The sequence below is a fragment of the Tiliqua scincoides genome, chromosome 6 (assembly GCF_035046505.1).
Source record: "Tiliqua scincoides isolate rTilSci1 chromosome 6, rTilSci1.hap2, whole genome shotgun sequence".
Lineage (NCBI taxonomy): Eukaryota > Metazoa > Chordata > Lepidosauria > Squamata > Scincidae > Tiliqua > Tiliqua scincoides.
Genome location: NC_089826.1, coordinates 63,583,628 through 63,603,792, shown reverse-complemented (window position 1 = coordinate 63,603,792; position 20,165 = coordinate 63,583,628). Strand labels below are relative to the sequence as shown.

Here is a 20,165-nt window from a genome sequence, read left to right as displayed (position 1 = left end):
TTTAATATTTTTTTTAAGTGGTCATATGCTTAGCTTAGTGGACGACTAGATGAAGGGGAAAGGGTGGGGGAGACAAGAGAGAACAATGGAGAATAAGAAAACTTAGAATAAATTTTTCAAACAATATGCTTGGATTTTCCAAAGTTATGATTCTGATGTGAACAGTGTGATCTTGTGTGCTGTGCATTTTATTGACATCTTCATCCAGGTAGTGTAATGCATCATCAGGGTACAATACAAACTGTAACAAAAGTCAGTCGGGCACTTCAGCTAGGAGGTGTTTAATAAAGCTGGAAGACTAAATTATGATACAATAATTTTACTAAATATTTTCCAGATTTCAAATTATCTCTAAGAGTACAGACATAGGATAATATAGTACTGTATATAGTCTTGTATAAGTTTGACAGTCGGACTTTGCCACAAGTCAGCCATTCATTCATTCATTTCCTCAACATTTTGCTCTTGCACTTGTGGTTTTCATATATTCATCTAAAAAAATTTACATTATCATGATATACAACACAATCCGTAATTAGAATAACTAAATGTATTTTTAAAATATGTAGAGTTTAAAGGATATTAAAAAACTTAATATGTAACATTAAAATGATTCCTACAGTTATACAATGAAAATAGCAGTAATCTTATGATGAGATTTCTAATGGTGCTATTGAACAGAGATGCACTCTCTCTGTGTGTGTTCCCTCTTGGTGAAGGAGGGAGCAAGGAGTGGCAGGTGGGGACAGGTTTGACTCCAAGATGTTTCCTACTTTAGGAAAGAAGAATAGGAGCCAATATACTTCTGTGAAAGAAAGGGGAAGGGATGTATGCAGAAGCTGTTGTGTTGGGGGCTAAACCCACTTGCTGATGCTGGTGTCCCAAGTCTCTGTGGAGTACATCAGGTTTCCCTTCTATCCCATCCCAGTATTCTGCATGTTTACAGCCTTTTTCCTTCTTCCATTGAACTTAATGGAAGCCATTTTCTAATCAAACCTGCTCTAGCTACCTACCAACTCATTGGTATATGCACATCTTTTCCTGCTTTGTCAACAGCTGATGGCCAAACCTATAAGCTGGCTTTTATATGGTATATATACTGGCATTCTATTAATAGCCATTAAAGGCCCAATCCCATCAGCTTTCCCATGCTGATGCAGCTGTGTAACAGGTGTGTGCTACATCCTGTGGTGGGGGAGCAGTCACAGAGGCCTCCTCAAGGTAAGGGAACAGTAAGGGAATGCATTGCAGCTGCATTGGCATGGAAAGGTTGGATAGGACCGGGCCCTAAAGCAGGTCCATCTTAAGAACATAAGAACAGCCCCACTGGATCAGGCCATAGGCCCATCTAGTCCAGCTTCCTGTATCTCACAGCAGCCCACCAAATGCCCCAGGGAGCACACCAGATAATAAGAGATCTCATCCTTGCATCTGGCCTTCTGACATAGCCCATTTCTAAAATCAGGAGGTTGCGCATACACATCATGGCTTGTACCCCGTAATGGATTTTCCTCCAGAAACTTGTCCAATCCCCTTTTAAAGGCATCTAGGCCAGTCGCCATCACCACATCCTGTGGCAAGGTGTTCCACAGACCGACCACACACTGAGTAAAGAAATATTTTCTTTTGTCTGTCCTAACCCCCCCAACACTCAATTTTAGTGGATGTCCCCTGGTTCTGGTATTATGTGAAAGTGTAAAGAGCATCTCCCTATCCACTCTGTCCATCCCCTGCATAATTTTGTATGTCTCAATCATGTCCCCCCTCGAGCGTCTCTTTTCTAGGCTGAAGAGGCCCAAATGCCGTAGCCTTTCCTCGTAAGGAAGGTGCCCAGCCCCGTAATCATCTTAGTCGCTCTCTTTTGCACCTTTTCCATTTCCACTATGTCTTTTTTGCTATGCGGCAACCAGAACTGGACACAATACTCCAAGTGTGGCCTTACCATAGATTTGTACAACGGCATTATATTAGCTGTTTTGTTCTCAATACCTTTCCTAATGATCCCAAGCATAGAATTGGCCTTCTTCACTGCTGCCGCACATTGGGTCAACACTTTCATCGACCTGTCCACCACCACCCCAAGATCTCTCTCCTGATCTGTCACAGACAGCTCAGAACCCATCAGCCTATATCTAAAGTTTTGATTTTTTGCCCCAATGTGCATGACCATACACTTACATAATCTTATGCTGATTTGTGAAGAGAAGATGGTGGAATTTTAAGCAGTCCTCTGTAGTTAGCAATTACCTGCAAGATCTCAATGAAAACAGAACAAAAGAGCGGCAGGTACAGAAGTTTAAGCACCTGCTTGGGTCAGTTGGTGAGCATGGTGTCCCTTAGTTATTTGGTGAGCCTGTGAAGGAGTGCACTCCCTCATTGTTGGGGTGGTGATGATGGGGCCCCTCTATTTGCTACATTACTCCCTTCTTGCCTGCAAATTATCCATATATCCCCTCCTTGTTGCCAAGAAGAGTAGCAGGTCAGGGGGGGGCGGGCTCCCTACATACTTACCTTTTTAATTGGCTGTGCACCAGAGTATGGAAGCTGTGCACTCCCCTCCTCATTACTGTGGGTTTGGGGGAGTGGTGGTGGGGGTTCTCACTATTGACTGGCTGGGAAGTGGCACATGTTCCTCCTTGGAAATCATTTTTTGCAAACTCTCCCCACACACACACACCCACACATTTCCCCCAAAGCACCTGGCAAAAGGAGGCAAGTTTTCAACTTCACAGAAGTCTGAGTGCTGTAGGAGGTGAAGACATCTGCTGCATCTCTTGCACCAGAGTAGTTAAGAGGGTGGAGGTGGTGGGGGCTGCCTCTTTGTCCTGGTGCTGTTTCTTACTGCTTGCAAAAGGGAGAGCAACTGACAAGTTTGCAATTTTCTTTCCCTCTGATGCCATTAGCTGCCTTTCCTTCAATGGCAGCTGCTCAGTTTGCTAATTTGGTGCTGCTTTTGCGTAAAAATGACTTCTCTCCCCTCCGCTCCATACCCCCACAGACAATTCTGTATCTACTACTTTGGCATTGTCTTTCTCCTGGCATCTCCCCCACCAGGGATTTCATCTGAGTCTTCTTTTCAATGCTGAGCTGAAGTGTGCTTTGTCTCTGAGCATTTGCAGAGTTCATGTCATCAAGTCCCCGCCTTCCCTAAATAGCTGCAGTCCTTTGCAACCCAACAAAGCTAAAATCCATCCATGTTTTTCTCATGCATCTGGGGCCTAGTCTAGATAAACTAATCTAGGCTGCAATACTAGGCACACTTTCCTGGGCGTAAGCCCCACTGAACACAATGGGATTTGCTTCTCAGTAGACATGCATAGGATTGTGCTGATAATCTTTAAGTGGGCACCCAATTCTTTGTTGTTTTTATTAAAGCTCTGAATCATGTTCTGATGATATTTGACTACTGCAGTCCATCGCTTTGCTCTCAGCTTTGAGCAACCAGGGATATTGGTTGCCATCTTGTTAATACAGGCCTCTCATGTTAGTTGATTTCCCACTGGTTTGCTGGATTTTTTGTCTGGTTCTGCAGCTATTTATATTTCTAGTTATAGTTGTAGTACTGGTGGAGAGAGATGGGGGGGCTCCTTGCTGACTTCCCTTTTTAATAAGCCGTGCTCCAGTGCATAGAGGTGGTGCGCTGTTGAAAAACAGCACTGGTCAACAGGGAGATCCCAACCCCGCAGCAGCGAGGAGGGAGCACACCACTTCTGTGTATTGGAGCATGGCCGATTACAAAGGCAGACAAAAATCCAGCAAACCACTGGGAGATCAACATCTAGGATAGGAAATCAGAGCCTACCATAGGATGCTTATTTGCATGATAGGAATGAATCAGAAAGCCTCCACTTGTATATGGTGCATATTTTCTTCTGGTAATTTTAGTTAATGAGTTCCTGGGCGAGAAACATGTTAACTTCCTGCTTCATGACATCACTTCTAGCCCTGATGTCACAATGATGTCACTTCCTGTTGATATCACTTCCACCCCTATGTGGGTTCCAAAAGATTTTTGTTCCGGTAATTGGGTCCCAGTGCTAAATATTTGAGAACCACTGTTCTAGTTCCATCAGACCATGGCTCTCTGAGAAAATGTAGTTCCCCAATAATGACAGAACTCTCTTACGTGTGAGTTCTCAACATCTTCATCAAACTACAATTTCTAAGGTTCCTTAAGGGAAGCCATGAGAATTACATAGGTTTGAAGTACGGATATATATATTTTCTATATTGTTACCTCATCTGCTCCTAGAATAAATGAAAGAATCGCTAATATTAATATCTGAACAATGATCTTCAATAATTGATTTTTTCCTTATTAATATTTTAAGCCATAAATGCAAGCTGCTACATCTGTTTGGGATTTTCTTCTGACCCACAACTTCAAAATTATACAAAACAAAGAGGAAATACTATCCCAATCATGTGTTTGATTCACATGTTTTTTGGTGGACTTTTTGGCATTTATGTCATTTCTTGAGCTTTCTTTGGAACAGTACTATGTTTACAAACTAAACATATTAATCAATGTCTAAATTAAATTTAAAATGTTCATCCTATAGGGCTCGGTAAAGCATCAAAGGAAGATGGAACAAGTCAATAAATACATTAGTGTTTTAAACATGAGAGGTTACTTCTCATTTAACAGTTTAACTTACAATTTCATCACATCTGGATTTTTTAAGTGCACAGTTCCCTTTCTTTGGACAACTTTTTACTCATAGTCTTATCACCTACTGGTTGGCTGTCATTTCAGACAGTGAGGCAAACAGCTTCATCTGAATCCTGATCTTTGGCACTGTCTTCATTGGGCAAACCTCCTCCTCCACTGGGAGATCGACAGCTCATATCTTCCACACCTGATTCCTGATCGCTATTAGCTGAAAGATCTGGATCAGAGCTCTTCAGGTTATCTTGTGTAAGAATCAAGGCTGAGTCTTCTTCATCACCCTGAGAAGGACTCCGGGAAGGGAATGATTTCAGGTTGCTAGTGTAATCCTGTGGAGTGTTGGCTATGCTGTCAGTAGAGGTTGAAATTCTCAAGTCATTGCTTCTGTCTTGCTGCCTTTTCATTGCCTTGCCATTATTTAATTGCACTTCTGTAAGCTTTGCTAATCTCTGCAAAACAAGAAACAAGAGCTTGTTCCCCACTTGCAGTTACATAACCATAGTTGATGTATACATTTGTGGGGGGGAAAATCACATGAACTCAATTGAGAGGGACTGGTGAAGTGAGGCAGAGTTAATGCATAATTTAGCTGCTATACACAATTGAGCCCAGATCATGCTGCTTGAAGCAACCTGGAATTAAGAGACAAGCAATGTGGTATGGACAATTTCCTCATTTTTTGATCAGTAATTTGCCACCACATTTCAAAACTGCTGTATAAGAAAGCATTCCCATCATAGATAAAGGTTTAAACTTACCTGTCCACACCACTTGAGGTTCTTAAGGCCCAGTCCTATCTTCGAGATACACTAGTGTATCTCTACATACCCTAGTACAATGATAGCCTTGCTGGCATAGCAGTCCACCCACCAATGGACTCACCACAACATCAGAAAAACAGAATGCCATCATAACTCAGGCATAGCTCAAACACCAGTGTAGCTCTACCAGTGGAGGGGCCAAAACAGAGAGGAGATAGGGGTGAAACGTGGGAGGGATAAGGAGGGGTTGACATATGCCAGTGGTTCTCAAACTGGCGGGTTGCGACCTACCAGATCCCCAGGATCACATCGCTAAGGGGGTGAGGGGGGTGCTTTGCACTTACTTTTTACAATGTAGGGCTGCAGCAGGCTGCAGTTGTTGCAGGGAGCCCTGCGCAGCTGTCCGCAGCGCTGCCTGACGCTTGGAACCTGCAATAGAAGCTGGTGCAAAGCACTTCTGTTTTGCAGGAGGTGCTTTGCACCTGCTTTGTTTGCAGATTCCAAGCGTCAGGGAGTGCTGCGCAGGGCTCCCGGCACCTCCTGCAGCAGCCCTACATTGTAAAAAGTAAGTGCAAAGCACCAGCCCTTGCCCCCCTTAGCAACGCGATCCTGGGGATCACGTCGATGCCCTAGTCCCTCCCCCACAAGAACTTACTGAGGGAGTAACGCTACCTCAAAGTTTGAGAACCACTGACATATGCTGTTTCCTACCACCCTCCTCAGACAATGGGCACGCCCGATGCAAGACCTGCACCTGCATTCAGCTGATGCAAATTCAAGACTACCAGCTGCTTGCAACACAAACTACAGGAGCTGCCCCAAGCCTGAGCCAACAGACTGATGTCCTGAAACTAAATGCCACTACCTCTTCCAGAAGGACTAGTTCTTCTTCCAGCTGCTGTGTTTCTTCTTTCACAGCCAACAGGTATTCAGTCACTGACTGCCGAGGATGTACCCCTTTTTCAAAGCGACTGTACATTCCGCTCCAGAACCTAGAAACAGAGAAGATTTGTTATGGATCTAGGTCAACCATTTTCAACCACTGTGCCATAGCACACTAGTGTGCTGTGAGTGTGCCACAGGAATTTGGGGGAAGATCATTTATTGGTAGGGCCAATGGGGATGTGAGCCCCACATTGGCAGTATTGTGTGCCTTGTCAATTGTCAAAAACCTGATGGTGTGCTTTGATAATTTTAGTGCCTTGTCAGTGTGCCGTGAGATGAAAAAGGTTGAAAATCACTGGTCTAGGTGCTCCAATGCACACACGAAGCCCACCCCCATCTGTAAAAGCTGCCTAGTCATATGAATGGAGATAACTGATCCCCCTTGTGACTCATTTTCATTTCACTGAAACAAAAGCAAAGCATAAGGAAATGGAACACGCGTCAGAGTCTGGTTTGGGGAGGGCAGATATTTCCAAAATATATACTTGTTAAAACATTTTTGGAGCCCTTTCCTTTCAAAGTCACTTGCTAGGCATTCTGACATTTCATCTTTTGCTGTAATACATATTGGGAATGAAATTCTCCTTCCAGTCTTCAAAATCTGAAGTTGTCAGAGTTATCCAGAGCAAATGCAACAGTTATTCAAAACTTTGTTTCAGCTCCAGTGAAAGCACACAGAGGTAGTACTCTGTATTTGGAACAGGCCAAGTATCCGTCACATGAAGCAACATTTGGCTGAAAGTCTGATGACTGACATTTCACAAGTTGCTGAAATCATGTGATGGCTAATTGGGAGTTAGCCAACCACCATACCAGGAGAAGACAGGGGCAGTTGATTCTGTGTACTTCTATACTTCCTCTTGTGTTCTCTATTGTGCCAGGTCATAGCTAAATAACTATTCCCCATTTAACCTGGAATATAGGAAAACATCTCAACAAGTGGCACCCAGCAGCTTTTCAGTAGGGTAGGGTAGTTTTTTTAGTAGGAAAACAGAGCAGGGAGTGGGTTTGAAAACAAAACAAAAAAAAACCCTCCTCATGCAGCAGGGTCCTGATCTGGGGCCTGCCCCCCCCCATCCCACAACCACACATGCAGCCTGTAGCTGCTATTTCTAAACCAAAAAAATAAGCTCAGAAAAGTAATAAACGTATCATTTAGTCTCATGCTCAGAGAAAGATGTATAATGTGTAAGAAATGTAGGGGATGGCTTGGGCAAGATTGATTTGTCCCTCTTGGGCAATTCCTCTGGTTACAAGTGGTCAGAGACCGATTGCATGCACCTAAGCAGATCAGTGGCTGGATTAAGTAACTGTTAGCGATGGAGTCAGAATGGAACTGTCTGGAAAAGGCTTGAGATGCTATTTTAAGAAACTGCAACACTATCAGTGCTAATGATAGCACTCAACGGATTCTTTTTTTCTCTTTGACCAATCTATAGCGCTTCAGTTTCTGTCTCAGAAGACACTGTTGGATTAAAGTTCATTTCAAAAAGCAATGTCCTTATCTGTTTAAAAAAAAAAAAAGCAATTACACTAACACACTCCATCATAATGAAAATAAGAAAAAAAATCTGACATTGTTATCTGGTTTTTACCATTAGCATCTACTTGCGCATTACAGGGTTTTGGATTTCAGTTTTAGCAATAATAGAATTTATTTCAAAAAGTTCTTTTATTTAATGACCATTAATATACTTTCAGCATCTGAAAATGAATCTCCTCCCTGCCTGGTTAATTAAAGTCAATAATGGTATTGCTGTAGCTAACTTTTTCCCAACATAATACAAGAGATTGATGATGTGTCCTAAGACAAGGGTGTCAAACATAAAGCCTGCAGGTCGGATGCAGCCCATGGAAGCCCTTTATCTGGCCCCCATGATAATTGGGCTCCCCCAGCACCACCATTAGCTGCTCTTAGCAGCTGAGCAATGAAGTGATGCTGAGCAGAAGCACTGCTGAAAGGGCAGGCAGTCCTGGGAGAGCACAAATATCAGGCGGGCTGCCCTTTCAGCAACACCACTTCTGTTGAGGCATCACTTTTGCACAGCACCTCTCAGCTCCTGAGCTGTGAGTTCAGCCCGCAAGATAATTGGATTCTCCCATATCTTGAAAATATGATCAAGACTGGCACATTTTCTCTTTTGCAGCTAATGAGCTAATGAGTAGGTGAGAAAAAGTGTTTATTTCTGGTCATCACATGCTTAATGATGTCACTTCCTGCTTAATGTCCTAACTTTTGGCCCTCAGGAGGTGCCCCAAATGCTTTTGGTCCACTCTATGAAACAAGTTTGACACTCCTGTCCTAAGATATTGGAGACCAAATTGTAAGTTAGGTGCCACAAGAACAAAACGTGTGCCGATAACTCTGTTACCATGGAAAGACCAACTCTGCTGATAGGATGAGAATAAGTTATTTCAGAATAATCATCAGTATGATTGTCTTTGGGAATACAGGCAGCGTCTCTTTATCTGCGGAGGTTCCAACCCCAACCTCCCATGGATACTGAAAACCATGGATAACGAAATCCATAGTTTTATGAGCCCACTTTTGTTCCAAACGTGACTGGAGCCATTCTGAGCCTTGGAAAGGACACATGCACTTCACACAACCTCTCTGAGGCTCAAAATGGCCCCCGGAACAACCAGAAGTTGTCCAAAAACCACTCCGGGGGCCATTCGGAGCCTTGAAGAGGCCAAATGCATTAGTGTGCAGCCTCTCCGAGGCTCTGAAAACCTCCCAGGTGTGGCCGGTACAAGTTCCAGTTGTGTCTGGGAGGTCTACTGGGGGGGGGGCGATCCAGGGGTTTGGCATTCCCGGTGGGGCAAATCTTTGGAAAGTGAATACGTAGATAAAGAAGCCCCACCTGTAATTCATTGGCATGATACAAGTATTGAGTCAGTTTCAGGCATTAATTCTAAATGTTTCCTAAAATGAGTTTTATGACATTATCCATATATCTGAAGGAAGCAGAGAAACTGAGCAGTAGATTTTGTCCAATTTTTTTCCCACTAGAGCAGTGTTTCTCAAACTGTGGGTTGGGACCCACTAGGTGGGTTGCAAGCCAATTTCAGGTGGGTCCCCATTCATTTCAATATTTTGTTTTTTAATCTGTTAGATTTGATGTGTGTGTGACTGCATCTGGGGAAATGTTACAGACCTGTACTTTTAACAAACTACTGTGTATATTCTTTCAACAATGATAGTAAATGGGATTTACTCCTGGGTAAGTGTGGGTAGGATTGCAGCCTAGATCAGGGGTGTCCAAACCCCGGCCCAGGGGCCACTTGTGGCCCTTGGGGACTCCCAATCTGGCCCATGGGCAGCCCCCCTTTCCAATAAGCCTCTGGCCCTCCGGAGATTTGTTGGAGCCTGCACTGGCCCGACGCAACTGCTCTCAGTGTGAGGGCAACTGTTTGACCTGTTGCGTGAGCTGTGGGTGGAGAGCTCTCTCCACTGCTGTTTCATGTCTGTGATGCAGCAGTGGCAGCAAAGGAAAAGCCAGCCTTGCCTTTTATAGGCCATGAGCTACTGCAAGACCTTCATTCATTCATATAAGTTCTCTAATGAATATATCTCTAATGAATTCATTTATGTAAATTTATTCAAATTTATTCAAACCCCAACAGAGTCAGGGAGTTGATGTGGCCCTCCTGCCAAAAAAGTTTGGACAGCCCTGGCCTAGTTAATCAAAATTTTTCCTGCTTCATGATGTCACTTCCGGTCATAACATCACTTCCGGTGGGTCCTGACAGATTCTCATTCTAAAAAGTGGGTCCCAGTGCTAAACACTGCACTAGAGAATATCCAGTGCTAACAATGTACTTACTTGTAGAAAAAATGACATGGAGTCGACCGGGGATGCAAAGTCCTGTTCTGGTCTTCTCGATAAAGAGGATTCACATAATCGGCACGATTCTTCCATAAGTGAGCCCAAAGTGAATATGTCCGTTCTTGAATACTGAAGATGATTTAAAAGACAAGTCTATGAACTGCTCAGCTTCTCTTGGCACCCTGAAATCCATAGGTGCAAGCAAGTGGCTAGATCCATATTTAGGAAGACAATTCTACATAATGCTAATGTAGAATTGATTGAGCAATCATTACCATAAAGAAAAATAAGCTTCAAAACCACTTGGAAAAAACAACAGTTACAGTGAAATCCTATGCATGTCTACTCAGAAGCAATCCCCACTGAGTTTAATGGGACATATTCCCAGATGAGCGTATAACATGGGCAATGGGTGAATGAATATTCTGCATTCAGAAAATTGAGAGACTAGGAATGTAAATTCAATTTGAAATGAAGGCTAATAAGTAGACTTGATATAGTATACAGCAGGGTTTCCCAAACTGTGGGTCACAACTCAGTGGAGGATTCCAACCTGATACATGGTGAGTCGTGTCCCCATGCTCAATGCTCCATCGCAAAGCCTTTCTGGGAACCCCTGGAGGAGCCCCCAGAAGTCTCTTTTGGGTCATGCCACCACAGGCCCCCGAATGCCTTGCAGAAGTGACCAGAAGTTGCAGAAGCAACCTGGAAGTAAACCAAAAGTTGCTTCCACAAACGGGAAGTAGGCCTCAGGGCGCTCTAGACTCTTTTGTGTGAAAAGCAACACAAATAAATTTATAATAAATGACATCATATTCCTCAGTACAGATGTTATATATATTCACTGTCATCCCACCCCGCACAAGGCAACACAGAGCACAATCTTAACCAACTTTCCAGCACTGGCATAGCTGTGCCAATGGGGCATGTGCTCCATCCTGCAGGTGGGGGGCAATCACAGAGGCCTTCTCAAGGTAAGGCCATATTTGTTCCCTTACCTTGGAGTTGCATTGCCCTTACCTTGGTGCTGGAAAGTTGGTTAGGATTACACGCACAGGGTTCAATCCTATCCAATTTTCCAGTGCCTGTACAGTTGTGCCAATGGGGCATGCACTGCATCCTGTGGTGAGGAGGCAATTACAGAGGCTTCCTTAATATATGGGAATGATTGTTATGGGGCTGCACTGTGGCTGCACCAGTACTGGAAAATTCAATAGGAATGGGCCCACAGTCTCCTAATTGATGAGAGCTTTCAGAAAGGTATTGAATTCTATATGTTTTAACTATAATTCCCATATTTTTAGAGATTAGGCATGGCAGTGAAATAGGTTTAGATTTTTAGTATGGATAAGACATTAGAAGCCCAAGACAAGGCAAAGATTTTAACTTTACAATGTACCACAAAGGCGCATAGATAGCCACAGTTGGCTTACTGAGATTGCAATGTTCATAACTTCCCATGTATGTAACTTTGATGAGGACAAAACATTTCAAGGTTCAAATTGCACTTGGCAGCCTCCCATTCTCAAAAACGAAATTGGCGTCTGAAGCGGCAAGGAGTATAGATGCAAATTATTTAAAAGGTCTTACTTCAGCTCTTGTCTCTCCTTCTGACTGTTGCACAGGAAGTTCCCAAACTGGCATGAATAGACATGATGCTGTGTGTGGATTAGGAACCTTTCATTGAATTCAAAGGCACAAGGAAACTGTTCCATCAGTTGCCAGACACACTCGATGAACTGGTCAATAACTGGAGATATCTCCTTTGGATCTCCATCTAAATTGCCATACCTAAAACAATCCCAGAATAAAAGTCAGTTTATAACCATCAAACCTGTTCAATGAATGCAAGTCCAAAATCTTAGCTTAATTTTTTTTTAATGTCGATTTGGCATAATATTCCAGCAATGTAAAAGTTGCTTTGGCATGTGCATGAAAGTCTTCTAGAAGCTGAATAATTAAGGGCGCAATCCTGACTCACCCTTGGGCCAGCGCAAGTTACTTGCGCCAGCCCAGGAGGGTCACAGACATGCCATAAGGCACGTTTGTGCCTCCTCAAGAGTTGGCTGGGCTGGTGCACTGGCCCATGGAGGCTGAATTCAGCCTCCACGCCGATTGAGGGAGCAAGCCTTGGGTCATCTGAGCTCAGCTGATGCAAGGCTGTGTGGAGGGCAGGGAGGAGGCAGGAGGGAGGCATTCCGGGGTAGAGGGAGGGTAGGTGGAGAGCGGTCCTGGGGACAGGCGAGCAGGGAGCGGAATGCGGGGCTGAGATCCGGCTGTTATGCCAGATGCTAACCCCCATACTCGAGCAGTGCGGAGCGGCTTCAAGCCACTCCACTCTCCTCGGACTTGTGCCAACTCCTGAGGTGGCACAAGTCTGAGGAGACCCACAGGGACTGCAGTGGCTTACCCAGGGGATAAGGGGAAGAGTTCCAGTGCAAGACAGAATTGCACTGTAAGTAATGTAACATAGATATTTGATTCCCATGAAATCAGGCCAAATCCGCTATGTTTTAGAGAGCCTACTGAGGCTTAACCTTTTAAGAAAACATCATTAAAAGTAGAGATGGGCAGCAACACTGGTCTAAACTGTAGTTGGCAACCTTCAGTCAACCTACACCCCTGGTGTAGCTAGTTGGCAGCCTTCAGTCTCGAAAGACTATGGTATCGCACTCTGAATGGTGGTTCTGGAACAGCATCTAGTGTGGCTGAAAAGGCCAATTCGGGAGTGACAATCCCTTCCATACTGGGAGCAAGTGCAGTCTGTCCCTGGTCTGTCTCCTTGGCTATGGGCTGCCCTTCTTTGCCTCAGTCTGTTGGCCAAGTGTCTCTTCAAACTGGGAAAGGCCATGCTGCACAGCCTGCCTCCAAGCGGGCCACTCAGAGGCCAGGGTTTCCCACCTGTTGAGGTCCACTCCTAAGGCCTCTTGCAGATGTCCTTGTGTCGCAGCTGTGGTCTACCTGTAGGGCGCTTTCCCTGCACGACTTCTCCATAGAGGCCATCATCCATTCTCACAACATGACCGAGCCAACGCAGGCGTCTCTGTTTCAGCAATGCATACACGCTGGGGATTCCAGCTCGTTCCAGGACTGTGTTGTTTGGAACTTTGTCCTGCTAGGTAATGCCGAGGATGTGTCGGAGGCAGCGCATGTGGAAAGCGTTCCGTTTCCTCTCCTGTTGTGAGCGAAGAGTCCATGACTTGCTGCAGTACAGAAGTGTACTCAGGACGCAAGCTCTGTAGACCTGGATCTTGGTATGTTCTGTCAGCTTCTTGTTGGACCAGACTCTTTGTGTGTCTGGAAAACGTGGTAGCTGCTTTACCAATGCGTTTGTTTAGCTCGGTATCGAGAGAATGTGTGTCGGAGATCGTTGAGCCAAGGTACACAAAATCATGGACAGCCTCCAGTTCATGCGCAGAGATTGTAATGCAGGGAGGTGAGTCCACATCCTGAACCATGACCTGTGTTTTCTTCAGGCTGATTATCAGTCCAAAGTCTTGGCAGGCCTTGCTAAAACAATTCATGAGCTACTGGAGATCTTTGGCAGAGTGGGCGGTGACAGCTGCATTGTCGGCAAAGAGGAAGTCACGCAGATATTTCAGCTGGACTTTGGACTTTGCTCTCAGTCTGGAGAGGGTGAAGAGCTTTCTGTCTGATCTGGTCCAGAGATAGATGCCTTCTGTTGCAGTTCCAAAGGCATGCTTCAGCAGGACAACGAAGAAAATCCCAAACAAGGTTGGCGCAAGAACACAGCCCTGCTTCACTCTGCTTTGGATGTCAAAGGGGTCTGATGTGGAACCATCAAAGACTACAGTGCCCTTCATGTCCTGGTCTAAACTAAAATTATTTTAAACTAAATGGCGTCATAATTTTGAATTATGTCTCATTGATGCCATCAACACCCAGTGCCCTCCCCACCGCAATCACTCAGTCTTTTTCTTTCCCAAATTTACCCAGGTTTGGAGGAGGGGAAGAGGGCATACAACAACTGCATACGTTTGCAAGCTTAAAACAGTGGCTTAGAGGCTGCTGTAACCTCTCTCCACTGCTCCACTCACCTCCATAGGTTTAGGAAAGACAGAGAGCAAGTGGGCTCACAACTAGTAAGGACAACAAAACTCGTTTTGAGTTGGCCAAGATTTAGTTTGGGTCCAGTATGAAATAGGTTCAGGGGGGTTGGGCCCATGGGTGGGGGGAGAGACCCTTCTCCTCCCCTTGAGCCTCACATAGGGTTTGTCAGTTCTGACTGAGCCTAGGCCCAGAGATTTTTTTCCCCCAGCATGATGGAAGGTCATTAAACCAGTGAGGTCCTTTTAAAATCTGGATTGCTTTTGTTAGTCATCGGGAGACTGATGTTGATTCATGGACATGGAGAGATTCCTGGAGGAAAGATTCCTTGAAGGCCAACTTTAGAGGGTTGGCAACCCTAGCCTAACACATCATTATAAGCAGGGCAATTCAGACAAACTCTTTTTGGGGGCAACAGAATCTATGAACAGCTCTGAATTGTGAGAGGGGGTTAACCAGAAGGGGTGGATGGGTTCTGTTTGATATGGCTATTTAACTTGTCTCCCACATCTCTCCATTTGTCACAATGCTGCACCCAAAGGTTTTTTGCTGGTACAACTCAATCTGCCATTTGATTTCTAATGAAAACAAAGGAGGTCATATTCAACTGTCTACAGCTTCATAACATCTAAATGCATCAAAACATGCTTACCTGTGATTAAATTTATGACCAAATGAAACCCAGTCTTTCTCTATTAAGATCTAGAATGAGAAAGGTGCATATAAGTGGCATGCCATGAAGCCCATGTGCATTTTTAAGCAAGAGGAGAATGCTGGAAATTATTCTCACTGTCACTCAAAGGAAAAATGCATGTTCTTGTTTCCTACTGCAGTCAGGTCTCAGGTTTCCACAAGCTTAATTACAGGCAGATTCTCATGTGTTCTATAACAAGGAAATGCAGTGGAATCCAGCCCAAGTGAGGCTGCAAGTTCAGGCGACAGCTAAACGCAAACTCCACTATTCACTGCCTCACCAGTCTTCATCCCAGCCCAACTCTTACCTAGCAGCAGCGGTGTGGTAAAGAAGGTGCCAGCATTGCTGGAGCTGCCACAGACATCCTCCTCCCAAATCCCTGTCTGCAATTTTAAAAGGCAGAGAGGGTGCAGGAGTGAGGAAGTGAAGACAGAAGCAGAAACTGCTGGACTCGAACCCCTCTAATCCATCAATCCCTGGTCCTCTCCTCACTTCCTTCCTCTTCCCTGTCCTCTCCATCTTTTTAAAATAGACAGGGAGCCAGGAGGAGGAGAGCAGCAGCAGTAGGAAGATGAGGAGGCAAACTGTCTTGGATAAAGGGGGTGAGGAGATTATGGGGGACAGTGGAGATTGAAGGTGCTGGTGTAGAGGAGGTCACAGATAGATTGTAATGTAGAAAAATAATGGTGCAGTATTCTTTGCAGCACCTAGAAGCAACACTTGAACTTTGCCTCAGCTCCCAGAGGAACTTAAGTCAGGCTTGAAGGCATTCATGATGCCAGTGGTATCATTATGGGGGTGCAGACCACTCTGGATGATACCATCAGGGGGTTACACCAGAGGAAGAGAGCAAAAAGCATAACAAAAGACCAGGAGGCTCTAGTAGACCTGGATGGGTAGACCTGGGCCCCATGGATGAAAAGGAAGGCCAACTCAGACTAGGAGGCCAGACCTGAGCTCTGGATATTTTTTCAGCCCTCCTCCTGCCCTGTTTCACTCCCAGCCTCCATTCTACCCTCCCCTGTTGCCACCTTCCCCATCATGCCATTTTCCCCTCCCCTCCTCACTGGATGAAACCAATGGTAGTGATGCCACTGTATGATGCAGCCTTTAAAAAGCAGCATCCCTGGCTCTTCTCATGGGGCAGCAGTCTGCTCTGGCTATGCCTTCCCAGCAGCTGTCTGGTCCAAGATGGCTGCGGCAGCCAGCCCTGCCCCTTCTGGGTTGTGGTAACAATGTCCCAGGCCACTCAGCTCTCAGAAGTGCACCAGCACCATTCTGGGTGACATTCTAGATTCTTCACAGGCTCCTCAGGCCATTGTAAAATGAGAGCAGTGTAGTGTAAATTGAGGAGGTTGTAGTAGTTTCACTACCGGTGTGAGTGTGAAGCTGCCACAACCCCCCATATGAGGTTCAGTGACTCCATTTGGGTGTGACCCAAAGGTTGAACATCACTGCTTTAGACCATGTAAAGCTTTCTCTTGCATAATGTCAAATTTTAAAAAAATGCCTTGTATTCAAATTATTGGGTACAGAATTACTATTAGTGATCAGGTGGGGAGAGTAGATAAAGAGGGAAAATATCTTACATTTCGATCCTGTGTAGCTGCTTTAGCTGTGATGGCACAAAGAGTATCTTGCATAACCTCAGTGAAAACTTGGGAAGTGGGGCAACAGTTGGCCATTTCTGGTACCTCAGAATGCAATTCTCTTCCAACCGCCACTACTCCAGAAGCTGGATGCACCGATACCTCTGGTTTTCCTTTGGAGCCAAACATCATTTGGGGCTGTCAAAACTGCCATCTCTCTGCCTCTCTACCAGTGGTTTAGCAAGCGTTCACCTACAGTAATTTTATGCTGTGGCAGAACCAAGAGGTCGCTGCTAGTGCAATAATAAGAATGGTGCTGAAGTGGAGCGAGGGCTGGGTTGGGATCCTATAGTCCAGTATAAAAACTGGGGCTTCAATCGTTGAGGCTACATGCAGATCCTCTGATACAGAAATGTCTAGGACCAAGTTACCAGATTGTAAGTTACAAGTGAATTATACCAGTGTAAAATGCTTTAAATTTTAAGGAAAAAAATGATTCAATTGTATGAATCCAATTAATCATAGCACACAAAACTTCCTACAAATCTTAGCTCTACAGAGCAAACTTTGCTTACCATGAATCCTTTCATTGTTCTGTAATATGGATCCAATAGAAGACTTGCAACAGAGCAAACCTGAGCTGTACGGTCCCATCCATCAGAACAGTGAACAAGGACACTCACTCCTTCTTCAGCTACAGCCTAAAATACAGAGATAGAAGATACTAAAGTGGGAAGAACAGAAATGTTCCCTTGATTTTCAAGGAAGAAAACCTATGTGTGAAGTTCACCAAACTGGTGTAATCAATAAATGACTTGCTTTACAAAGAAATTACCAGGGAACATAGCAGACTTTGGTAAATCTTTGCAACTAGTGGTGTTGGGTCTCCCAGTCACCCAAGAACCTTCCCAGTTAGCCTCAGTCCAAGAAAGGGAGTAGGATTTACACTGCACCTGATTTCTTTCTCTGCCCTCCTGGATCAATGACCCTCCTCTGTGCCCCAGTATTAGCCAAGTTAGAGGTAGCCCTCTAACCGGCTGTTATTATTGGCATGTTCCTCTCTCTGCTTAATGACACAGAGTTACACCCTGGGCTTTTTCAAGTCTTGCAAGATCCCAGTGGAAGCCAGTTACTGTGTCTCCCTAGTGATGGAGATGCCCAAGACTGCTGTGTCTGGAATTTCCAGGTTTGCCATTGCAAGCCACATTTTTTTAACTTCCCCCATCAGCAGTGCAAAGGGGGCCATGAAGCTCCAGGACACTGCAGGAGCCATTCTGCGGACATCCTGACAAAAGAGGTTCTGTACAGGTGGAAAGCCTTTTGGAAAAAAAATGTTAAATGTATCCTACAGGCTAGGTGAGGGCAGAACTCCCCCCCCCTTTGTGTTCTCCCCAGCTACCAGGGATGCAGGTTTAAATTCCAACCAAGCCTTGTTTGCAGCATGTACAAAATATTCAGCAGAGTGCACTGCGGAGCGTGTGTGTATGTGTGTGACAACAACAAATGTAAATTATTGTACAAGCCACCATTTTGTAACTGGCTTTGCCTCCCCAAGCTGCCATTTCACACTAGTAACTTCCAAGGTACTGGTGCACACCTGAACACACATCCTTCTATAAGACTAAAGTCTATCCACCCCTACTGTAGGTCAAACCTGGTCTGCCAAAGTGCTTCTACCAACCCATGTGTGTTTTCATATTACACCTTCCCTTAGTGCTTCTTTCTGTTGAGTGCAGTGGTTGCTAGTGCTCGGGTCTCTGCTGCAATGTTTCCACCTGATAACTCACATGCAATACTGGTTGCCAAGAGTGAAGTGTCATTAGCTACTTGAGCAGCAGTTACCCAAGAAAGGTGATGACCCCTGGGCAGATCACAGTAAGACAGATGGGTCTGCACCACAATATGTTTCTATACATTTTAATAATACTGCTTGATGTGATACCCATTACCAAAGAAGCACATCATGTCCTTTTCTAGCACTGAAACAGAACATATTTGGTTCATAATCATGTCTTACATAATCACATCTTACAGAAAAAATGTCTTAAGTCAGCAGTGAGCACGAAGGCTTCTGGTTTCCTGACTCAGCACATTGCCAATTTAATTTTAGCAGCGTATCTGCATACCTTGGCAATAAAGATGCCTGCATCCATGATGGCTTTGATGTGCTTTAACCAGCCTGAATTCTCTAGCCCCCAGAGGAAGTTGCTCATTGAAGGAGATCTCAGCTCACAAACTGCAAATGAAGCCATCGTTTCAGTACACAAGAGACATGTATTTATTGGAACTGACCGTTCCCATGTACATCTCAATCATAAAGACATTACATGGAAATCCCATTTATTTGGGATTGATGCACAGGTGCTCATTCCTCGCTGGAGCCAATTATGACGCAAAAATATGTGGGCAGCAGCACAGAGTGCATCTTCACATCCCCTCACCCCAGTGCAAAATGCAATGCTTTTAAATGGAAATTTCACTCATTTAGGGGCAAACTACATGTCACAAGCGAATGTGCTTAAAGAGAGTCCCAACTTTTTCCAAAATGAACAGCAGCCTTGGAAAGAGGAGGGGGGCAGGGAAATGGTGGCTAACCTCTTTCCCTGCTGGCTATTCTGCAGTTCCAGTCTCTGAAGGATTCCAAATGGTGGGCTGCTGTGAGATACAGGAAGCTGGACTAGATGGGCCTATGGCCTGATCCAGTGGGGCTGTTCTTATGTTCAAATGCATGTTTATCCTCATAAAGATGCATCTAGAACACTCACTGTGGGACAGCAAATCTGGAGGGAATTGGAACAGAAAAACTGCCAATGAATAATAGGTTAAGCACCCCTCCCGCCTGTGTTCACTCAAAAATCACAGGCTCCCAAGACTACCTTTCATTTAAAAGGAAAAAAGTCAAGACATCATTTTATACATATGTGAATTTTTCCCAAGTTACCGATAATCAGTAAAACCATGTGATTTATATCTATGAGAAAAACACTCTCTATGTCCACCTTAATGGGTTTAGGGTTAAGGCGCTAATGTAAGATAGACTTTGTAAAACAAGACTTTCCAGGTGGTCTTTGAACCTGGGAAGGTTCTTTGACCCATAGTGTTTAATCAGTGGCTCAGATCCAAACAGCCTGCAACAAATCCTGACCCTTGATAAACATCTTCTGTGCTCAGGCACAATGTCTCTGAATGCTAGAGAACACTCATCAACAACATGATTTTTGAGAACAGTTCTAATTTTTCCCACTGCTAATCCTGATAATTATCCCAACAACATGCAAGGCATTTTAGCTTGTATTGACTGGACAGATCCAACAGAAGCCCCCATGGACTGGAATCAGAACCATTTGTAATTAGCCCAGGTATACATGCCATGATGTTGACATCAGAGATCCGGAACAGGTCTCTGAAAGTCAATGGAGGCAAGCTGAGGAAGTAGAAGGCAGCAAGTTTGAATCTCTGACTTCTGAGCCTTAAGCAAGGGCATACTGATCTACTGTCATGTAGCAGTTCTTGCTGCTGTTTATCAGAAAAGGCCATTCCCAAAATGCCATCTCACGAAAATATCAGGATGGTGTTGACAGCAAGTAGCCTGTCAAATGATTAATGAAT

The 20,165-nt window shown here is 44.6% G+C and overlaps 1 protein-coding gene across 1 annotated transcript in view; it reads right to left on the bottom strand.

Annotated features, from left to right (window-relative positions):
- Positions 1–260: 260 nt before the first annotated feature.
- MTMR7 (myotubularin related protein 7) overlaps positions 261–20,165 on the bottom strand; it is a 51,564-nt gene continuing 31,659 nt past the window's right edge. Inside the window, exons 8-14 of the mRNA XM_066632818.1 lie at positions 18,683–18,792; positions 17,132–17,257; positions 14,926–14,975; positions 11,796–11,996; positions 10,203–10,334; positions 6,296–6,422; positions 261–5,118 (exon numbers count right to left, since the gene is read on the bottom strand). Of these exons, the coding sequence (XP_066488915.1) occupies positions 4,753–5,118; positions 6,296–6,422; positions 10,203–10,334; positions 11,796–11,996; positions 14,926–14,975; positions 17,132–17,257; positions 18,683–18,792 (1,112 nt within the window). The 3' untranslated portion in view covers positions 261–4,752. The remainder of the gene's footprint in view (positions 5,119–6,295; positions 6,423–10,202; positions 10,335–11,795; positions 11,997–14,925; positions 14,976–17,131; positions 17,258–18,682; positions 18,793–20,165) is intronic.